General features: G+C 39.8%; 1 protein-coding gene across 18 annotated transcripts in view; it reads right to left on the bottom strand.

Moving 5' to 3' along the window:
• Window positions 1-340: 340 nt before the first annotated feature.
• The window catches only part of ARPP21 (cAMP regulated phosphoprotein 21), a 155,117-nt gene continuing 130,897 nt past the window's right edge, over window positions 341-24,560 (bottom strand). For all 18 annotated transcript variants that reach the window (XM_041734333.1, XM_041734338.1, XM_041734350.1 and 15 more), the window contains 2 exons: window positions 2,307-2,455; window positions 341-1,140 (listed from right to left, as the gene is read on the bottom strand). In XM_041734333.1, coding sequence (XP_041590267.1) covers window positions 883-1,140; window positions 2,307-2,455 — 407 coding nt within the window. In that variant the 3' untranslated portion in view covers window positions 341-882. The remainder of the gene's footprint in view (window positions 1,141-2,306; window positions 2,456-24,560) is intronic.

Here is a 24,560-nt window from a genome sequence, read left to right as displayed (position 1 = left end):
GGTTTTGATAGAGGTCTGCTATTATAAGTCACTCAGGTTTTCCAAACTGGGAAAGTACAGCTACATGCATTCAATACCCCTAAAACTAAAATCAAGGTATATATTTTAAAAATGTGAAGTTGATGAATGTTTGAAATGGAAGCCACCTTATTCCCAGGACCTCTGTAGTGTTAGGACAAGAAACTACAGTTGGTTAAGTGTTGCCTCCCACATCTCCTGATGTGATCCCAGTTCACTTATACCTGGAACATCATTACTGTGCATTGCTCATGAAATAGTGTTCAAAGGGATAACAGTGACATATACAAAAACACATATTGAAAGAGAGAGTAAGCCAAACTGGTGGTAAAAACATGACCTTCCTCCATAAGGTCAAATAGTTTTATTTTGATTAAACACTACAATACAGTATATATCCATTAAAAAAGAAAACTCTATAGTGTATATAAATTATTCCTTCCATTCATCAATTCTTTTCTTTTCTATTACAGCTTTGGTACAATGTGATTTAAGTATATAATTTTTAAATACTTTTAGCATCACAAACTCAACACAAAGTACAAAACTAATAATCCAAATTAGGGATATTATAATCTACACAGTGGTATTCAGTGGTAGGAGAAAATCTTACCTTGATGAAATCATGTCACTAGCTAAGCTATAAAGGCATACCTAGCAGACATGACAAAAATATGCACCATTAACCAGCTAATGTGTGTATTAGTCTTTGTGGTTTTTTGTTTGTTTTTTGTTTTTTTACAGAATACCAGCAGCAATCATTTAAGTGTTGAGTGAATACTTAAGTCCTTAGCCAGTTTCACACCTTGCTCTTCCCTTAAAGGCCATAAGTAATACTCAAGAAATGTACCACAGCCAGAGCACTCAGAATTTGACCTGCCACCCAGTGTTGCTCATACTTGCACAGTTTGTCCTGCAGCTAGCCGACATCACAGGGACAGTGCTGGAAGGGCAGTGTGGACCAATCAGCCTAAGGTTGTTCTGAGGGGTCGGTGGTGTGACGTTACAGTAAACAGGCATTCCAGTGGCTGGGAGTGATCCTTGACCTGCCTGGTTAGGTAGTATAATTGGCTGTTGGTATGACTGCTGGGGCAGTCCTTGAGAACCCTGGGTCATTGGCACCTGTAGGAAGACATAAGAGACAGCCCTTCATAAAGAGGTTGTGTTTGCATGTCCAGTGAGCTACTGTGGTGTCAGGAAAAACACACAAGCATTTGGGTTAGACCTAACTGGTCACCTACCCCAGCACTATCTTTTATCGACTGTTTGACATTGGGCAAGTCACTTAACCTCTCTGATTGGCTAGACCATTTGCATGATGACACTTCTTCAAAGTGCCACTGAAAAGATTACAGGGATGATGTACAGTGCTGGGATAAGCCTAGGGATTGCTCAAAAGGTGTTAGTTCTGAGTTTCCTTCCTTCCTTTCTCATTACCCTCCCTCAGGTGACCCCAGTTTGGATCACCTGCCAGTGTTTTCTCTCAGTTTGGAAAGAGACACTCCCATTCTTGTTTCATGCAAATAAAGTGGCCTGGAGCCATAGAGCAAAAGAGGTTTTGTCCCAGGCACCTACCCCACTTTCAACCTGCAGCCTTACAGGACAATCTAAAACAAGAGCTGTAGGTAAAAACTGATCAAATGTGAATAAGGACTGTCAAGTAAGAGGCCCAAGGATAGGTTGTTTTGTTTTGTTTTGTTTTGTTTTGTTTAAGGGCCAGAAGTAGCTGGTGCAGCAAACTGAACAGTCAAAGCATGTCATTAACCCTTCACTTCCACTTCCAGTGTATGTTAGGATATAAATCACAAAAGGATGCATGACATCCTTTTTAATACCCAGTATGGGGTTAGTCTAGAAAATGAGGTTGGTAAAGCCCTACCCATGCCCTTTGAATGAATCTGAGATGCCATTTAAAAATCTCTTTTAACTTAAAATGGTGAAATTTTGGAGGCTGTGTACAAAAATGACTAGAAATATGTCATGAGGCTTAAGGCTTCTTTCAGAATAAGCAAAATTATGGTGGAATAGCCAAAGGTCTTCATGAATAAAACTTTAGAACACAGACTTTTCTTCCAAGAAGTTTGTATAGAATCACATTTCTCAGGACATTCAAAAGCCACAGTAGTTAGAAGAGCATACATGTCCCATTTTCTACTTATAATCTTAACAGGGTGATGGGAATAGCACCCGTCACCCCACTAACCAAACAATGAGAAACATACCCACAGCCTCTACTTTAGCAAGTGCTACTTTATTAAACCACAATTTTCCAAGCTGCTGATGTGCACCTGATAAGAAGACATTGTTGGGTAGGAGACCATCACGCTTTGCACCGGGGCTCCTGGTTGGTTGCTCATCATGCTCTGACTTTGAGGCTGCTGCTGTACTCCCATTAGGCCTTGGAACCCCTGCTGACCAGACAAGACTGGCTGGTAACCTGCAAAGAAAAACCACCTCTTGAACTGGTTGTGCCAGGAAGAACACAAGTTTCATAGGGTTTAGAGCACTTGTTGACAAGGCAACCTTCAGACATTTCAGTCTCTCTATAGGCAATATGTTATTCAAATGCTTATTTCCTAAGAATGTGTGTTTTTTTTTTCTCAAAGAATGGACAAGAATATGAAGCCAAAATAGTCACTGATACTTCATCGTTATGCAGAGTAGCCCAATGAGTATGTTATGACAATGGCAGATTTTTTTACAGCACAAACATGGCAATCTCTATTGGCATCTTTTGATAGCTATAAATTACACTTCTCACATTTGTTGCTTGCTTTGTTTCAATGATATTTGAAGTATTCACAAATTATCAAGTGTTTTTCTTCTAAAGGACTCATTCTCTTACTATCTCACCTTTCTACACAAACTCATTTTACCCAGAGATCAAACTGCCTAATCACTTTCTATTTTCCACCTTTTAGTGAATGATTCACTACCCTAGTTCAACGTCCACTGCCTTAAACAAAAGGCAGCAATAAGAGAAAAATATGATATCCTTTTGTTTTGTTCTTTTGTTCTTCTGTTCTTTTGTTCTCTAGCTCCCAGGAGAATATTCTGGTAAAACACTAAGTCACCATATACATATAACAGATAATATAGAATTCAGCACTTAAAAATTTTTATCCATTGCATCCTTCTGAGTGGGTCAGTTGTGTGGGGTTTTTTTTTTTGAAATGGATCATAATTTATTTGTAATTATTTTAATCCCCACCACAAGTGGTTTAAAATGCATTCTTAAAGGAAGTGAACTATTTGTATAAATTCTGGGAAGAAGGTTATAATTTAGGTGAAAATGATGTGGTGTTAGAAAAATGAAACAATTCACTTCATGACATAAAACAAGGTCCTTCTAGAGCTTGTATTATTAACCATACTGACTTCTTGAGAGAAAGTAGAACTTCTGTTTTAATACAATTCTCTGAGAGGAAATTTTTAAAATCCTAGATTTTGTAAAAGATATTATTTATTTGAGAGAGAGAGTGAGAGAGAGAGAGAGCATAAGAGGAGGAAGGAGCAGACAGAGAGGGAGAAGCAGACTCCCCACTGAGCAGGGAGCTCTACATGGGGCTCTATCCCAAGGTGCTGGGATCATGGCCTGAGCCGAAAGCAGAGGCTTAATGGACTGACCCACCCAGGCACCCCTAAAATCCTAGATTTTTTTTAACACAAACAGTAAACTATGTTTTACAATCAGCTTTTAAAAATTGAAAAAAAAGGATTAAAAATTCCTAATCAATATATTTATAAAGATTTGTATCTATTTATTTGAGAGAGAGAGAGAGAGCATGAGAAGGAGGGAGAGTGAATCTGAAGCAGACTGTGCTGAGCCACAGAGCCCAATTTGCTGCTCAATTTCACAGCCTTGAGATCATGACCTGAGCTGAAACCAAGAGTTGGACTTTTAACTGACTGAGCCACCCAGGTACTCCTCAATATGCATTCTTATAAATATCCTGTGTTTTGAGTGCATGTGAGAGTGCATAATCTCTGCAGGAGAAAATATGTTGCTATTCTTTGGAATACATAAAATTACCTTATCTTAGAAATATTGTGGAAACAGTGGTTTGCAAATAGTCACTAAGTTAGGAGAATAGTTCAGTTCACCAAACTAGATAGAAATAAGGTGTAGTCAGTCTGGAACACCCAAGAGAGGAAGCCTGGGGAAAAACCACACTGGGGGTGGGGGGGGGGGCGCTGACCTGTGCCTGCCACTGGGCGAGGCAAATGTAGAATTAGAAAATCATCCTCTGATCTTCCTTCCACACCCCATTGATTTGTGTTCACATTAGTCACCCTACTAATGACCTCATAGTGGTTTTAACTTATTGAGTCATTTTAAATTCTTGTAAGGACACCACATATTAAGAATATAATTAAGAGTAATGACCATGTACTTTGTGCCCGTGGTACATAGTCAAAGCCTTCTCTGGACATGCTCTGGAGGCCTATGTAAAGACTAAGAAGTGCAGCTCAGGGTGCTGCATACTTAGCAGGTTTACAGGTTATACAATAAGGAAAACCCACCAGACAGGAACAAGGAGTTGGGATGAAGGCCATGTCATGGTCCTATCTCCCAGAATGTCTTACATGCAGAAGCACTTGGGAGAAATTTATTTTAACATGCAGACATATCTCTTTTTACTGAGCTTTCTTGAACATGCTTTGCAGATACTGCATTTTTTTATAAATTGAAGATTTGCAGCAACCCTGCTTTGAAAAAGTCTTTCAGTGCCATTTTTCCAACATTATTGTTCACTTCATGTCTCTGTGTCACATTCTGTAATTCTCACAGCATTTCAAATGTTCTCATTATTATGTTTCTTATACTGATCTGTGATCAGTGTTTACAAGTTGTGGAAACTCAGATGATGGCTAGCATATTTTAGCAACATAGATATAGATATAGATATATTTTTTTAAAGTAGGGTTCATGCTCAACATGGAGCCCAAATGGGCCTCAAGAGACTTGACCTGAGATTAAGAGTCAGATGCTCACTCAATTCAATCATCCAGACATCCCATCAATAGTATTTTTTAATTAAGGTACACACATTACATTTTTAGACATAATTCTGTGCTATACTTAATAGACCATAGTGTAAACATAACTTTTTAAAAATATTTTATTTATTTATTCATGAGATACACACACACACACACACACAGAGAAAGAAGCAGGCTCCATGCAGGAAGCCTGACATGGGACTCGATCCCCGGTCTTCAGGATCAGGCCCTGGGCTGAAGGCAGCGCTAAACCGCTGAGCCACCTGGGCTGCCCTAAGCATAACTTTTATATGCACTGGGAAGCCAAAAAATTCATTTGACTCGCTTTATTGTGATATTTACTTCATTACAGTGATCTGGAACTGAACCCACAGCATCTCCAAGGTATGCTTGTCATTGTTTTCTATTATATCCATTGTCTGGATCTTCCACTCTAATTCATGTATCTATTGGCCCTAAAAAATTCTCTTGCTATTGTGTTATTTTATTATGACATTATCCCTAGCCATATCAAATTAATGCTAGCAAGAAGTGTTACACATGTAAGAAAGTAACTTGGTATGAATGTAGAAAATTCATCACCAACAGTCTTCCTTACCAATGAATTCCACAGCAAAGAATAGGCAATGCGTGAACACTGTTTATAGTCCATGTGATCATAAATGTAATAGAGCCTCATTTCTGGTGGAAGATTTAAAGCACAGGTTGAAAAAGTGAGGGATGTCTTTTAAAATTCTGACTTACACCTGGTCACATGGTGAAAGCCCTGTTGGTGTCAATGGACTTTTTGCAGAACACACATAACTAAGATGGGAACAAAAGGAGAGGAATCATGGAAGGGAGTGGGGGACAAGGAGAAGTGCAAGGGCCTTGCTTCTAAAGATTATATATTTGCCTATTGAACCATTCTTCACAGAGTCATCTTCAAAATATTCAAAACTACATTGAGGTGGCCTATGAGAGATTCATTTATTGCACCAGCTCAAACCAAATTGAGGCTAAAGGGAATGTCTTATGATAATAGAGCTGTTTAGACAGAAACAGAAATGTCTTGATAGGAAGAGAAAGTGCACGTCAAATAATATTCAAAAAGAGAAAAGGCCTAAGGAGGCTGTGTGGCCTCATCACAGGGCAGGTGCAGACCTGAGGGTGTGGTGCATCTTTCGGAGAGCACTGATGCAGTGCACTGCAGTGGCTCCCTTCCGGGCCGCCTCTGCCTGAGGATTTGTGAATATAAATACTCAGGAATGCAGAGCCATGACTTACCAGCTCTGCGCTGGGGTTCCTGTAGTAAACACACTTAGGGCACATGAAGATTTCTGTGGGGTGTAAATGATGCTCTACAATTTCAAAATGAAAACTTAAGTGTAAAGAAAGCCCAATTTATATTCATGAATCCCATTCATTTCTCAATTGGCTCCTCAGGCAAGAAATTTACACCTGGAATGGTTTAATTGGAGGTGCCCATTTCTTTAAATTACAGCAGGTAGCAGAAAGGTCCTTAAGACAGGAGGCTTTTTGGAATGTGAAGCTGAGCCCTGGTCCAGAAATAGACAAATAGAAATGTGAGAGCAGTGACCTAAGAATGAACTAACACTGCCCAGGACGCAGCATACCGGACGGCAGCGATGACAGAGCTAGTGGCAACCTGCTTATCTCGTCTATTCAAATGAGAAATGTGTTCCAGTTTGTCAATTCTGAGCTGTGAAATGATCAGTTTTTCATATTTATTGAGGATTAGCAAGATATAATGCATCTTACAAAACAGAAACAGCAACAGTATCTGCCCCGCAGGCTTGCTATGGAAATCATAAAGACATTAGCTATTTTTATTTCTTTCTCAGTGAAGATTAATTCAATTTTAAAGTCACATGCATTATTTGGTTTCTGAAGGTAAAAAGGTTAGGAATGGACAAATGTCTCCTTGCAAATAAAAGAATGCACTCTTTTAAGATTGAGGGGTTATAAAATTTAAAGTGTCTGGATTTTACCAATCTGAAAATTTAATAGTATTTCTACTAAAATACAACAGTTATTGAAGACTTTGTACTTGAGGATTATTCATCAATATTCTGTCAAGGAAACATTTCTCTTGATGTACCACAATTACGAAAAATCAGAATGTACATTGATCAGGGATTATAAATCGGCATGATTGCGACTGACCTTATTTTAACCAGTTATTTGAATATTTTGTTACAGATCCAACATTGTGAAATGAATGTAATGACAAAGTAGCAAACTGCATTTTCAGGTTTTGTTGCCTCAGCTGCTGTTGGTTACAGAGGTGATGATGAAGAAATGAGTAGTTAAGAGAGTAAATATCTCTAGAACAAATTAATGAGAAGCCAGCCACTTCTTACTGACTTCTGCAACCCACCCGACTGGTATAATTTACATGTTGCATTTATTAAATAAAATATTCTTAATGTGCTGGAATGTCTTTTCAAATATTAAAATTAATAATTTTTAATACAAAAATTGCTTATCTTGGATAAACGAAGATACAAACATTTCTCTAAGTTCCTAGGAAACACGCTAGCTGTGTATGAATCCAAATTCTGCTCTTTGTACATAGTTTTGAGATGGAATTTCAGTAACTCGGCTGTGGCATGGCTGGTGAAGAATCAGAAGAAAAATGCTTATTCAGAACTGGCCTCTCCCTTTGCTGAATTTTTACATTTTGTGTATTTGGACCATTTTCCAGCATCTTCTCAGCTCTGTTTCTTGGTTTCCTATCAATTCCTTTACACTTTACATTTGGAAATGGAAATGAAGATTTTCCATTATAAACTAGCTAACTAGTTAGATTTGTTGATAACTTAGTCTAATCCAAACAGTGAATTAAATGCTTTTACCTCTTACCATGATAACCTGGGACATAGTCACTATTCTTAAACTCCTTTTACAAAAGAGAAATCTGACTTAAGAGAGGGGTAGTGTTTTGTCAAGGTCACACAATTACTAGGAGGGAAAGCCTGAATTTTAGTTGTGGTTTTCTGACATCAGCATCCTTGCCTATACTTGCTAAACTGTGATACTCTTTATTATACATTCTTCTAATTCTCATACCCTAACACTTCCTTCAGTGTGGCAGGTATTCAATGGTCATTTATTGAATTAATTGTTTCTCAATAATTGACAAAATTAAGAGAAAAGACTTTTGATCTACAGTTTGTCAAGAAGATCTTATTAGTATCAAAGAAAAAAATCAAAGGCAGAGCATAACTGTCCTGTCAAAACCAACTCATACCACTCAATAACAGTTTTAATATCTTTTCACTCAGATTAGGGGACACTAGATGGGTAGATGGGTTGGAGTAGGGTAGGGGTGAGCCAGTCCTGTCATTTACTTCATTCGTTTCTAATAAGCTGATACTATAGTTTTCAATTATTAGGACTATTTCAAATAATGGCTGTCTTTACAATCTTTGAAGACCTGTATATTTACCCTGGGCTGTTTCCTCAAAAATGATCTTAAAATATAAGGTAAAAGTAACTTGTGCCTACATTAAATACAAGATTAATCATTTGATTGTTTGAGGTAGCTGGCTGACTTTAGGAAAGTCACTTGGCCTTTGTAAACAAACTAGCATTAATAATTTTGAGAGACAGAAATAAAGAGGAGAAAGGAGATACACAGAGACCCTGTAAAATGACCTAGGATGTCAGATGAAGGCCTGGAGAAATCAAGATCCCCCAGGCCACTTAGAGATGGCTGTACTTTTGGAGCTTATAGACTGCCATCATTATATTTTCTAGTTCTATGAATACTATGACCTTTGTACCAAGTTTTACTTGCTACTGGGACACTGTCACTACGATAGGGCCTCTTTTTCAGCTTCATCTACCAATAGCACCTTGATGTTACAGGTGGCCTTGGGTAGAGGGTATGGATAGGCAGCATGATATCTCTATGGTTTTCTGAAAGAGGAACCACTATCTTATGTGTTAGAGAGGTAGATCTGGGGTGATGCATGTCCCTTGCCTGTCACCCCACCCTCATCTAAAGTGGAATATCACTTCAACATCTTACCTTCAGGCCTCCCTGAAACCAGAAGGTCTTCAGATATTAAGGCAGACACCTGATTCTGGCCTTTGCAGATGCTGGCCTGTTCTAGTACAATAGTCGGACAATAAATCCCAGGTGTCACAGTGTAGGCCAAGTGGACTCAACTTTGACAAGCAAGGTGTTAACCTTTTGAAGCACTTGCCTCTATGCCATACTCCTAGTTTACATGACCTAAACCTAAGTAAGACTTTTAAAATAGGAAAGAAGTATAGACTAGATTGGAAGACATTTTTTTTTATCTTTCAATATATCAACAAATTAAGATATAGGACAAGAATACCTATCTAGAAATCATAATCAGATACTCTAATGTTCTTATATATGAAGTGAAATGGCACAAAATGGTCCCAAAACTTCAAAAAGAGCAGTGCAAGAAGCTGTTTTTTTTTTCCCTGTTAAAGCCCATCAGGACTGCTTTCATCTTTGTGTATATGTCTGCCTCCACCTTATTTGTTGACTGATTCTGCACCCAGCCTCTTTTCCTTGCCATTTATTATTCTGTGGTGTTAATTTCACAGGAACATGATGCAGAATGACCTGCAGGGAGTCTACACGGGAACAGAGGAAATGCAGTACACGCCCGTGCAAAGACCAGTTCATCCTAATGAATTTGAGGAAGCCTGTCACAGGCTCTAAGTGGAACTATGCTTCATGAAGCAGTAGTTTTTCTTCACACTTGTTCTTTTGCTCATTAGCTTTCATAGTGCACAGAGCGTAATTCTTAAAAGCCTCTTTCCTGTCCCCCGAGAACATTCACACATGGGTCATTTTCTAATGGCAGTACACATCAGATGAACCAGCCTATTACTGCCAGCTTGGGGGCCTCTTCACTGCAATTATACTATCCTGATCCATGTTATCGCAACTACAAAGCTTGTTCTTTCTCTCTCTCTCTCTCTCTCTCTCTTTCTCTCTCTCTCTCTCTTTTAAATCAGGGCAAACATGAGAGACATTGTTGAATGACTAGAGGAATGAATCATGCATGGACTTTCAATGAACGCCTCCGAGAGAAGCTGCGCTAAATCCCATTTTAAATGGAAGAGGCTGTCATATTATTGAAGTAATTCTCTGAACTTTCCCGGCCCAGAGTTCTATGCTGACAGCCAGAGAGCTTCAACAAGCCAGAGAGAGAAAAGCTGCATAAAAGACTCAAAAACGTTTTACTTTCCTAACAAGGCTGCTGCAAGGCTGTATGTCTTAGAAGATAAAGTGGCATTCTTGCATCCCTGAACCTCTGCCAGAATTAACTGTGGGCATAACACAGCCAGCCTGGGCAATAGCCAACCGCTGCTGAGGCAACGTGAGGACCTCTTTCCCTAGACTAGGCTTGGGGCAAAGTCAAGTTTGGAAATAGCTCTGATCACAGTCCGTATAATATCGTCCCCCCTGGAAGATATCTTCACTGATGAATTGTTTTTGATCAGCTGGCTCAAACAGGATAATTGGAGGTCAAGTGTCATGGGGTTAACATCACTGTGATCAAATGACCGTCACTGTCATAGGGCTACTGGGTATAACCTGGCCCTGGCCAACTATTTTGAAAATAAGTGCTGTGAACATAGATACAATATGTAGAAATCTGCCCATCACTGTAACTAGAAAAACTAGTTCCAGGCAACTAATGGTGAATCAAAAGTACACCCCTTTATAAAAAGAAAGCATTATGCATTATTTTTCCCAAGTCATCAAACATAATTATCTTCTTTTCTTCAATTCCAGACTGGCAGGGTTCTTATCCAAACCTTATTCTAGTGGTACATTTAACAATAATATTGGTCTAGTGGCAATCTTCTGGGAAGCAATAGCACTGACCTAGGGCAGAGACCATGAAAGCATTAGGAGTTTCAGTGGTATCACATGCTTGATGGACATGAACATGGATTAATTGACTATACCACCACCATCACCATGGTGAATAACAGTCATCCACTGGAAAACTGACTCTATGAAAAACAAAGGTCCTTATTTGTAGTTCTTCCCGGTTTCCCTAGCATAAATATTCCCAACATGGCCTATTTCAAGCTACAAACACCTTAGGAACTAGCTGGAAAGATTCCTTGATTTTTTCAACAGTTCTTCTGAGCCAGAATGAGATGGCTGGGCATAGTGGCATACCACTGACCTAAATTCATTGGCAAGCAATGAAATTTTTAGTTCAGTTCAGTTTCATTTTCTTATCCTTACTTTTCAAATCTTATTTACTATTTGCTCTTTGACATTTGGCATAAGAATGATTATAAGATCCATTCACAGAGCTTAGGCAAGTGGTGGCAACCAGCTATGAATAGAAATTTGGATGGCCCTGGAATAGAAGCATGTCTCAGACTCTAGATCACTGAGAGGCAGATTTACTAGTGATGAGAGTGACGAAATGGGAAGCATATGATAGGAGGCTTCTAGGAGATCATTTGAACCTAGTATTAGAAAATAGTAGGTGACTTCTAATGGGGTGGGATGAAGTGGGAATAATCAGGATAAAGGAGGTAAAACATATTGAGCAATTTATGAAAAGCCCACAGATGTGAGGAATATGTTCAAGAATTTTAAGTATTTAGGGGTGGCAGCAGGTTAGAAGTGGGGAGAGGCAGTACAAGGGGAGAGAAAAGGAGTTGTGTTCAAATCCTAGGATCTTGAGCACCATCTATAAAACTGGAACTTAATGTTGAAAAAATTAGGGTGCTATGTAAGGCTAATAAGCTGAACAGTAAAATGATGGATGGCCATTTCATGAATATTCTTCAGGAGTCACTTGGGGGTGACATTCCTAGAGGTAGGGAATCTCCTCCTGGGAGGCCATGGCAATCATCTAGGGCAGAGACAATGAAGACATGCACTGGATTGGTAGGGGTGGAGTGAATGGACACCTCAAAGACATACTTGGCCTGTGAACCATCAGACACTGGCATCTAGGAACTGCAGGGTGGAGTGATGGAAAGGAAAAACCCAAGAATCAATCTCAAGTCCTGGTCTGCTTAGGGGAGTTGACTATAGTGGCTTAGCAGTAAATATAAGAGGGACAAGTAAATGGAGAGGAGCAGGAAACACATGAATGAAAGAGGTGTAGAGTTCAGGCCATCAGACTGTTCTTAGGGGCACAGATTCAGAAGTCATCAGGACATAGTTGCTCTTGAAGACAATATATTTATGAGTGGGTACAGACTAGGAAGACAAACAAGATGGGGCCTTAAGGCATAATATTCAAATACTGATTTGAGAGAATGCAACACTTGAATAGAAGAGTGATGAGTGATGGGAAAATTAGAATAACCAGAAGGGAATGGTGTCATCAAAAAAGGGAGAGGAGTATTTCAAGAAAGAGAAATATGCTCATGACTAAAGCTGTAGAATTGCCAACAAAGAGAAGAAATGAGACCTTTGGTTCAAAAATATGCTGGTCATCTTGACACAAGCAAAGGCAGTGATGGGCAAAGCAGTCAAATAGGAAGGAAAAGGAAGAAAGGAGAATCCTTTGAGAAGGCTGACGGTGAGACCAAGCTGTGGGCAGAGAAAAGAGCAAAGAGCTACAGAGGGACATAGAGTGAACAGGATTCTGTGAGTTTGGTTTTACTGTTTTAACATGTGATGAATGTAAGGGTTTTTATCTTTTAGAAAATGATTAACAATCTGGAAGAGAATAAGAAAATCTACGAGCTTGTCATGATTCATAGCACATTATACATCAAGGGATGCACATAACCAAGAAGGCTGGGACCTGAGTGACAGGGAGTCTGTATTTTCTTTCCCACCCATCCCAGTTTCCCGTGTGACCTCCTTACAATTATATACCTCATTTGACCCAGTAGTAATATATCCCCGGTCTTTCCTCTCTGCTAAATTGGTTGAAGACACAAGACAGCTCAGAGAACTTAGGAGGAGACATGACAAGATACTGTGACGTTATTTTAAGAAGGCCTAACTTTATTAAAGTTAGGCCTTCTTAAAATACTTAAAATAACCAAGATAACTTCTGACAAGAATCTGAAGGAAAGAGGCCCTTATTCACTTTTTTTTTTCACTTTATGAATCTGATCAGTGTTTGATTCACATGGAATTTCAGGGAGGAAGTCTTAATTAGAGGTCAATGAGAAGCCCATGTTATCACAAACTCTCCATTCAAAATCAATCCACAGGATCCACTGATGTGATGACAAGCTCTACATTATCTACTGCAGTAGATAATCAAGTGAAATTTCCATCAACACAAAACTGAAACAGGCATGAGTAAGATATTTTCTGTTACACATTGGACACATATTCTTTGAACATATGTGCAAAAATGCCAAGAGCTAATGTTTTCAAGATCTTTCATTTTTTTCTTAAAGTCTGAATAGATATAATCAATCAGTTTTGAACTTCAGGATGCCAAAAGAGTTAAAAGTTCAATTTATTTACATTTAATTACAATCCAAGAGTGATTGACTGATTCTAGATTATGCACTGTATAGCTAAAATGAATCAAAACAAAGTTCACCACAGAACTTGATATAAATGTATGCCATTCTACCTGCAGCTGTTTTCCAAGAACAATCTGGAGATAAACCTTTGTACTGGTCTGTTTATAGACAGAATTTGGGAAACGTGACTTCTGATTCCTTAATAGTCCTAATACTCTTTATCAATATTCAACAGATGACCCCAAAATAAAGCCTCTGGTACCAGATGAGGACAATAAAGAGGCACGTTCTGTTCATTTACATAATCAATTGTGGTAATCCTTGATAACAGTATAAGAATATACCTTTAATCTCACTATGTAGGAAACTGTTATTTAAAAGCATTGTTTTCATCTGAATTGATACAGCAATCAGAGATCTCCAGCCTTGTCCCCACAAATACAAATGTGCTTATCTCTTCAGCTGACTGGAATTGCAGCCTATGGTCAACATTTAAATCTGATTTTACAATAATTAAAGTGAAAATGAAATTGCAGGACAAATGGTGTGTCCTGAAGATTCTTTCAATCATCCCTCTAGGGCAGGCTGTCTCCCCCAAGACAGAGCAGTTTCATTTTTTTAGTGGCTTGCTCCAGGGCAGGAAGAGAAATGATTCAGATCATTCACTTGTTAATTTTTCCCTTCAACCTATTAGGCATTCAGGGGTGATATTCACATTTCACATGGTTAAATGCTTTATAAGCACCCAAATGGAGTAGGAGCATTTTAAAATAGTCACAACCTTTCTTGCTTGATGATCCCTTTCTGGCCTCAGAGGAACCCCCAACATGGCACAGCCAGCGGTCCAAACATTAGGCAGAGGGAGCCCTCTGGGCCAAATGTACCACTGCTCTCTTCAGTGCAGTGAGATGATGCCAACACACTGGGTGAGGCAGAGTCGGCAAAGGCCTCAGGTTTTATCCTTGGCAGGACACCAGGCTACTCCCAGAAGTACCTCTGAGAAAGTACTGTACAAGGCCCATCCTTACCCAGCAAGGTTTGCAAGGAGGCATCTCAGAGCTTTGGGCACTCAATCCTGCCTCATCAACCTGCTTCCATTTCCAACTGCCTGCTTCCCCATCCAGATGGAGCTCTTCTCTGGGTCCATGGTTCTCAGTGCTGGCCTGTCTCTGAATAACTCAGAGGGCCATTTAAAACATGAATCACTGGTCCCCAGTTCAGTAGGTTTGGTAACAATAATTTGCATTTTTGACAAGTTCTCGAGTGATGCTAATACTGCTGGTCTGAGGGCCATACTTTGAGACTCACTGCTGGGCCTTGGCTCTCAAAAAATACCTTTGCCTTGAATTCCTATTGTTTAACCCACTTATTATTTTTCCCCTTACAGAGTGGGTGATGGGATCAGGCAAATCACACTCTGTGGGAGGCCATCTCTTCTCTTTGACTTGTATCTATAAAATGGGGACAATCTTATTCTCAGTGGATGTTAGGATGGACTATGAGCCCTCTTGTGTGACACACCCCAGTAACTGAGCACCTGGCAATGACCAGCATGTGTGACCTCCTGCCTCCCTGATATTTTTTTTCTTTTTGAAGATTTTTATGTATTTATTCATGAGATACACACAGAGAGAGGCAGAGACACAGGCAGAGGGAGCTGCCCTGCCAGGAGCCTGATGTGGAACTCGATCCCAAGATCCCAGGATCATGACCTGAACCAAAGGCAGATGTTCAGGTGTCCCACCTTCCCCTGCATTTTGCACTTTCCAACTTGTATGGACTTGGATTATATTATATTATTTCTTTAGGTCTTGCTTCCTAGGGAGATTACAATCCTCAGGAAGAGAAAGTCTGTATTATGCATCTCCGCTTAGCCCACATTCAGGATTCTACATTCAGGATTTCAAGAGCACTTACTGACAGTACCAATGGAAAAACTGCTGTTACTACAATCACTGCACAAGAATCCTGCAATGTGACATAATAGAAAATAAGCCAACAAACAAAAATTTGAAAGAAAAGAATGAAGAAGTGATATACTTAGAACAGAGAACCCAAAGTTCTGTCTGTGCTGAGGGGTGGCAGGAGATAAAGGATTTGTCTACTCCACAGAAGACTGGAAAGCAGACTAGATCTTAACTACTTTCTCTTATTCCCTTTGCCTCTGGACAAGTTCCTTCTAATGGCAAATCAAGAGGGCATAGCACTGTTTTCTAAATTCACCTCTTCCTGTTGAGATGGAGGCAGAAATAGGCCCAGAAAAGCAAAAGAGTGGGAAATCTGGGTAGGAGCTGACAAAGGGGGTGGGGGAGAGAAGGACAAATGCATCTGAAACAGATTATGCTTGTCATTCTCAACTCTGTTAGCATTTGTTGAGGCATTTGGGAAACCAAAGGAGATGTAGCCTCAGGATGTCACTGTGAGTTTGCTAACCAATGGTTATGTGCCTTGTGGCTATGCCTCAACCTTCCTTTGTCCTAAAAGAAAAGCAGACAAGAATCCTAGACCTCACTCACATTCCCTGGTAAAATTCAAACTGATTTTCCTTCTTTTTCTAATTCTCCTGTCGGCCCCCACTAAGCCTGCAGGCATTCAATTTACTGTGGACCATGGATCAGGACTTGCCTGATCCGACCAGCTTGAGGGGGTGAGGCTGAGGTTTACAGGTAAAGAAAGCACTTGCACAGGATCACAGATAGCATTTCTTATAAACTGGGAACTAAATCTCATTTTCTTATTAGTCATTGTAGGAACATACCTCCTACAATACTTCCTCCAAACAGGGCAGCCTGCATTACTTGGAATGTTTCTGTTTCCTAAATGTTCACACTAAAGATTTGTCTTGTGTCATATTGGAAATAATCCATGTGTGTTTCATAATTGAACAAGAATGCCACTTCCTTTCCACATATGTGAAAACTCTACTATTATCATATTATTACTAAGAGCTTGGAGAAAAACATCTTGTGTACCTGACCTGAAGCTCACCGAGCTTGTCTACAATAGCTACCAACACACTTTTCTAAGATAACACACAGTAGGGCCTTAGGGAGGAAAAAATAAGAGTTTTGGAGACTCAGGGAACTTAAGAGTCACAAAAACCAGAATCGAACCATCTTTTTTGAAACTCATCAGCCAGGGCACCTGGCTGGCTTAGTGGTTTAGCATTTGCCTTTGGCTCAGGTCATGACCCTTGGGTTCTGGGATAAAGTCCCACATCAGGCTTCCTGCAGGGAGCCTACTTCTCCCTCTGCCTGTCTCTGCCTCCCTCTCTGTGTCTCTCATGAAAAATAAATAAAATCTTGAAAGAAAAAGAAAGAAAGAAAGAAAGAAAGAAAGAAAGAAAGAAAGAAAGAAAAAGAAAGCAAGCTCATTAGCACAATGGTATCCTAAAGTTTAGATACAGGTATTAGCAGTTATTTTCCAATAGGCAACATTCCCAGAGGTCATGCACTAACTCAATCTAGGAAAAGCAAGCATTCGCCCTACATCATCAAAGATGGTAGTAATACTTACTGATGTACCTATCTGTATTCACTGAGCTAATCATTTATAAGTGGGTACATTTATTATTCTCATTTTACAGAGGATGAAATGAAGCACAAGGAATTGAGTAGATTGGTTAGGGCCACGTAGCATTGAAGCAACAGACTGAAGCAGGGGCGTATTCTACTGTTTTATCTACCTCAGGGGCCTGGCAGGCAACAGTATTCCACTCAAAGGATCAATCTGAAGGAACATTAATAAAGACAGCAGCACCCATGAGTAGGCAAGTCAACAAGGTAAGAACCCAGAGCCTAACAACAGAGGGGGCACTGTTGTCACTCTTTGGCTTGAAAGTCTTAGGGGAGGAGCCAGTATCATCAGAAGTCTTAAGAGCTGGAGGTGTCCAGTGAGAATGGTGAAAATTAACAAGACAGGAAACCACAAATGTTGAAGAGGATGTGGAGAAAGGGGAACCCTCCTGCACTGTTGGTGGGAATGTGACCTGGTGCAGCCACTCTGGAAAATTGTGTGGAGGTTCCTCAAAGAGTTAAAAATAGACCTGCCCTACAACCCAGCAATTGCACTGATGGGGATTTACCCCAAAGATACAGATGCAATGAAATGCCGGGACACCTGTACCCCGATGTTTAGAGCAACAATGTCCACAATAGCCAAACTGTGGAAGGAGCCTCAGTGTCCATGGAAAGATGAATGGATAAAGAAGATGTGGTCTATGTATACAATGGAATATTCCTCAGCCATTAAAACAACAAATACCCACCATTTGCTTCAACGTGGATGGAACTGGAGGGTATTATGCTGAGTGAAGTAAGTCAATCGGAGAAGGACAAACATTATATGGTCGCATTCATTTGGGGAATATAAAAATTAGTGAAAGGGAATAAAGGGAAAGGAGAGAAAATGAGTGAAAATATCAGTGAGGGTGACAGAACATGAGAGACACCTAACTCTGGGAAATGAACAAGGGGTAGTGGAAGGGGAGGTGGGCGGGGGGTTGGGGTGACTGGGTGATGGGCACTGACGGGGGCATTTGGTGGGATGAGCACTGGATGTTATGCTATATGTTGGCAAATTGAACTCCAATTATATATATATATATAAAAAAAAGAGCTGGAGTTGTCTTACAGAGAACCAACTGTGTCCCTCATCCCACATCCTGCCTCCTGCATTCCATGGCAGGCAGGGAGCCACTGAGCATTCCTGCTGCTGATGCCTTTTATTACCGGAATCCACCTGGAAGCCCCAGGGCAAAAGAACCTGAGAGATTCAGTATGTGGAGTCAGAATAGATAGAAAGAAAACAGCTATAGGATGGGGGGAGAGCCCAACAGAAAATAAGCCCACACCCCTGTACCTCAAAGACTACAAGGAGTACACTCCTAGGTCATGCACCAATTCCCAAACTACCATACTGACCTGATCAAATAAAGATTCCAAAGAGAGTGGATAATGATTTTAGCAGTCTTGTCTTGTGGTTTCATAGATCTCTTTTTTCCTTTCAGAAATTATCCTTTCTAACACCTGATAATATGTCAGACTGTGCACTTAGCATGACTGCTTTGGCAATTAAGTAAATGTTAACTCTCAAAGTTATATATCATTAGATACTAGAGCAGACTATTTGACTCTTTACTCTAATTCTTGCCTTTCCATTTTGAGGAAATGGCAATGTTTGTAGGGAATTGATAATAACTTAGGAAGTACTATTAAGTAATGTTACTGTTTAAATATCTGTAGGGCAAAGGAAAAGAAAAAGTTAAATTATGATTCAACTCAAGCAGTACTACTCATTTTGTTGAACCTGACATTTCCTTCACTGGCAGCAGAACCCAATGGCTGAGATCAAATGGATAACAATGGGCAGAAAATATTTCAGGGGAAATTAGGAAGGAAAAAGGAGGATCTAGTTTATTTCTACAATGCCCCTAACTGACCCGTGCATTCCCAAAGCATATTTGGTTTAGAAAAAGCTCTGCTATAAATTGGTCTCCAATTTAGTACATGTAGCCATATTTTTGTTCAAACATTTAAAGCAACTATTGGTAAGGTGAAATGATTTGAAGGAATACTTAAATGAGACTTTAAGTAAGGCTTCTGGTGTTAAATCTAAGGAGTTTCTGTTCCCTAATGGAAAAATCACAGGCTCTGTCATCACAGACAAGGAGCAAAAGGCTACCTCTTCTATCCACTGGCTCTGTGAGTGGGGAAAGTTACCTAATATCATCGAGCTTTGTTTCTTGTTTCGCTTGCTTATTAACTGGGAGCTAATAATTCCCAATTTCCTAGCGCTTTTGTAAAGTCGAGTAGTAATGAAAGTAATGTGACTAGCATGTTCTTCAGTGCATGGCATTTACTACATGGTGGTTGACATGTGTTTCCACCAAATGATGCTATGTAAATAAACGCATTCTCACTCCCTCCAAAATTATATCTTAAATGAAGAACAAACTGGGTGTTGATAGACCAGGACAGATTCCACCTGCCAAAAACCCAAAACAAAATAAAAGTACCTGGTACTGCTCCTTCTAGCTGACAGTATGGGGCCTTTGGTACCCCAAATCTCCTTATCAGCCAAAGCCCTGCCATGCAGTCCAGTTTACATGGACCTAACAATGGATAATGCAGTGATTATGCTTCTTTGCCCTTGGATATGGACGTGTCACCTCTAGTAGCAAAACAAAACAAAACAAAACAAAAACAAACAAACAAACAAAAAACCAGCAGAAGCAGTTCTGAATGTGAAGGTTGGCCAAATACCCAGTACAGCAGTGGATGAAAAAGGCAAGCTGGTCAAAGCTGGGGAGCAGATGTCCATGCAGGAATCATTTGGCAAGTCATCCAAGCACTGGTCGAACACCAATCTCTGATTGTAGCCTTAGGCCAGCCAGGGTACTATGTATGCCCTTTCATTCCAGGCTCTACTCCTGTGTTTGTTACCAAAGATTCAGCAGAATGTGAGGTCTCCTTTTGTTTCCGTGTAAGAAACAAACCAGTTCTCCTCTGCCTCTTGTCTCCTAATCAGAGCTATGCTTGCGGCTCCCAGAGGCTTCGTGTGCTCCCCTTGATCAGAGTACTCAGAAAAAGGAGCGCTCTCCTTCATCTAAAGCTATCTCAGAGCAAAAGGGTACTGAGTGCATCCTGGGCTCCGGCAGGCGCCTTTCAATCTTTTTCTGGTGACTTTAATAAGTCCATTTAATGGAGACTCTGTTATCACATCAAAGACAAGACATAAAGCAGCGGCCCCCTCATCTGCTTCCCCAGGCCAGCTGCTTTCACCAAAGGCCATCTCCTAACTTGTTAGACTATTACGGTGCATCCCTACATCTAGAACCCCTGCGATGTTTGCAGAGGGACAGAGAATCTTCCACTTTCCAAATAGTTCTAAACTAATCATCTTGTACTGTTTTTTGTGCTAGATGATTAAGCAAGTGATTTTTGAGAAAAATTATTATCTTCTCAATTAATATACTGTTGATTATATTATAGTATTCTTTTAAATGCAATATTTAATAATATTCATAATATATATGGGATGATTTTACTTCCTCCCATTCAACAAGTGACACAAAGTTTCATTTATTTTCTTTTTAACTATGTAAGGAAAAAAAAGTCATGATTTGTGAACATGTACCTTTTGAAATTTTGGGCCTGGAAACCAACTGAATAAAAAATAAAATGAGCACTTTGGTTAAAGACATGTTAAAGTACCAAGACAGATTTGAAACATGAACTTTAACTTGATGTTTGGAAATGTTAAACTTTACGCATTAAAAATCAACAGGCTGCTTTTGATGATTTTTGTGTTTTGTTTCTAATTGATAAGACACAAGGATTCACGCTGGTCACTGAAAGCACTTAGCCACAAAAAGACACATGGTAGATCATAGATAGCCTTTATTCCTTCTAAACAAGAGGCCAAATTGGATATAAACATCATCATTTTCCTCTTTTATACTTTGGAATGTATTTATTTTTTACTTTTCATCACTAGTTTTTATTTAATATATATTGTCTTAAAAAAGCACAAAATGAAAATTAAAATCTATAACTTTCTTTTTTTTTTCTTTTTTTTTTCTTTTTTCTTTATTTATGATAGTCACAGAGAGAGAGAGAGAGAGAGAGAGAGAGAGAGGCAGAGACACAGGCAGAGGGAGAAGCAGGCTCCATGCACCGGGAGCCCGATGTGGGATTCGATCCCGGGTCTCCAGGATCACGCCCCGGGCCAAAGACAGGCGCCAAACCGCTGCGCCACCCAGGGATCCCTATAACTTTCTTTCTTTAAATCCTTGAGGCAAATTTTGTAGTTATATGTAGGTGGTCCATATGCATCTATTAATGCCTGTTGCTCTAGTGCAATTATTAATAGCCTTCCTTTTCATTCTCAAACATGTAAGGGTTTAGATGATAAACGGTACTGTTACTATATATGTGTGTGTGTGTGCATAGTAACTGTGCAATATATAAGTAGGTATATATACACATGCACATCGATAAATACACACATATGTACTTTTACATAAAGATACATGTGTGCTTTTGCATGTATATGCATATGTACATGTAAATAAACTTTGATGAAGATAGTGATGATTTTATTGCAATGAAGTTCGAGGAATACTACTTTGTGTGCTGCTCACAAATTCCATTACAATATTTGTTGTCCTTTCTCTTCCTGTCCTTAACCAATGGGCCATAATGCATACAAGTTAAACAATGTATAGCTTAGAATCAAAGCTATTTGAAACAGTTTGGCAGATAATTGGGTTCAGAATAGTGCCGAAGGCATGTGTGACTGAGTGAAGGCCTGCTCATCTAATCTACTAATGGCCTCCCACCCAGAGCACATCTTCAGAGTTATTTTTCTCAGGGGCAGGGAGGGGCAGGGAGTGGTTATATTAATATGATGTATTATTCTTCCTTAAATTTGGCACATTTACTGGTTTCGACAGCAAGGACTCCCAGAAGCCCTGAAAGCCCAGTTTGAGAATTGCTGTTTAAATGCTTTGCAAATCTTTGAAAGAATGAGCACTACAACACTAGACACCACTGACTCTTCACTGGACAAGGACACTGGCATTTAACAATCACAGGGGAGGAAGGATCATACTGGGAATGTGATAAAGTCTTGAACTCTTTTTCTAGTCCGCTGTACTCAGGCACATACAAAAAAAGTTTGCCTAAAGCTTCTCTGGTTTTAGGAACTCCAGAAATCCAATCACAGAACCCAGAATTTAAAACTCTTGATCTAGCCAGAGAGATGAGCAATTCTCATTCTTCACCATTCAAATATAACACAATTCGAATGGAGTCCCCTTCTCACTCCCTGCAAGATCCTAAATGTAAAAAGCAGTGGAAGAGAGGGAGGCAGGGCTTGAGGAACACACTGGAATATATCGTATTGATGAAGAGTAATTTAATGTCACTTAGACAAGTTCAAGTGTCTCTGACTGATCCAAGAGAACTGCCGACGAAAGTAACATGCTCCTTCGAGAGACCTTTGTGATTGACTATAGAAGGGAATTTGTCCTGTTGTGCACCTCCCTAAGTATAAAGCCTATCAGTTAAATGCCTCTCATTCAGTCTTATTTATGGCCATGATTTTTTAAATTGTATGTCACATGGGAAATCCTTTCTAAGCTATTATTAATCGGTAAGCACATTTTAGAGGGACGATCTCCATTGTACCTCCGCTCCATAGACAAAGAACATTTAACTATTAGGCTTTTGTACCTGGCCATCAATATGATGGCTGCAAAGACAGGACACAGACACTGTCTTACCAAAGTGAGTAAAATGGAGTCGGCACAACCTCCCAACAAAAAACGTCAGCCTAGCTGACCCTGTGCCTCCACAGTGCTGCTGGGGAACACAAAGCTACAAATGCCCGTATTTAAGTAGATGTAGCTGAAGATGCAGTGCAGCACAATAATTAGCTCCATTATTAACTTGCCGAAAAACACATAGAGCTGTTTCTTTTGAGAATACAATTTTAATTAAGGAAAGCTGTATTTCAGCAGGTGAGGGCCCTTGGAAAGCTTATATGATGAAATCTCAGGACCCTTAGGTCCTAAGCGGCCTGGCATTATTAACAGGATCATGATGAAGGACATAGTTGAGCAGTTTAAAAATAGATGATTACAACTCTTTTACCTAGGTGTGAAAGTGTTGTTATTTGATATCTAATACCCATAACCACACATCTAATGACGTCTCAGTGGATGCACAGCTCTCATCCTAAGATCAGTAAATCAAAACAAAACAAAAAAAAGATCAGTAAATCATTTCTCTGGGAGGAAGCAAGGATGGTTACTGTTTTATTTTGTGGGCACAAATTGTCAAGTCATGAGAGGCAGTGTATTATGGTAAAGATCCAGCTTTGGGAGACAGGCCTCCAAACTGCCCCCAAGAGCAGTTCCCTCCCATTGCCAAACCTTGATTTCCATCATCTGTAAATGAGGAAGGAGATACAATGATGATATCTGTCTCAGAGGACTGGGGTGAGGATTACGTAGCATAACACCTCTAAGCCTGCTGTCTGGCATATGGAAAGTTGCTTTTATTTAGAACTTTAAAAAAATTATTTGAAGTTAAAAATTCACTTGCTGCTAAGAGCACGCCACCCCCAGGGTTGCCCAAAAGGCATCACACTCTAATAATATGCTTTATCCTCAAGATGACATACTTTTATTCATTTTTCAAGACACAGTTTTGAGTCTTATGAATAGTAAGGAACTCAATGCTGAGGCTGGAGATATGGCTAAAAACCCATTTCTTAAAGTACAAAATCCTTTTGATCTCGCTTCAATAAAAAGTAAAATATCTATGAGGAACAGCCTGCTGAAGGCAAAAATAATTGCAATCTAATAATGCCAGGCTCTGTTACAGAAGTGCCATTCTGGAAGAACAGCTGATCCAGGTTCCGGCTCACACCCTACGCTGGGAAGCTGACATCAATACATCAACCGGGGCAGAGCCGGGCAGCTGTTCTCAGGCATCCTAAGCCCTTTAATTTCTCTGCAGCTAAGAAATCTGTGATCACCACCCAGATGATTGCCGAAAATAAAGTGGAATAAAAAGGAGGATTACGTCTAGTAGAAGTAAATTCACTGGGCCAGAAAGAAAGCAGGTTGGCTTTGAAAAGGCATAAAGGAGATGTGATGGAGAATCTGAGATCGTGGGGACCACCTAGGAGGATGGGACCTCACCTCTGAATGCAGAAAACATGCCCCATCTCTGCAATAAGGATGGCCTTACTGATTGATCACTGACTGACTGCTTGGCAGTCTGAAAGTCAGCTCACAGCTGTACTCCCTCGTGTGGCTCTGAGCAAGTGCCTTTCTCACCTTTGGTCTTTGTTTTCCTGCCCACAGTAGGACCCTAAAGTTGGCTCTTCTAAGATCTCTCCAGAGCCTGACATTTCTAAAAATTAAACAGGATTGCTCTATGGAGAACAATTAAGTAAATGATTTTCTGATGCAAACTTTTTAAGCTCTGGAAGATGTTTCTCATTTAAATATCCTTTCTTTTGATCCCACTTCCAAGAATAGCTGATACTAATACTACTTT

This window comes from Vulpes lagopus, chromosome 19, assembly GCF_018345385.1.
Source record: "Vulpes lagopus strain Blue_001 chromosome 19, ASM1834538v1, whole genome shotgun sequence".
NCBI classification, from domain to species: Eukaryota; Metazoa; Chordata; class Mammalia; order Carnivora; family Canidae; genus Vulpes; species Vulpes lagopus.
This window is presented reverse-complemented; position numbering and strand designations above follow the sequence as displayed.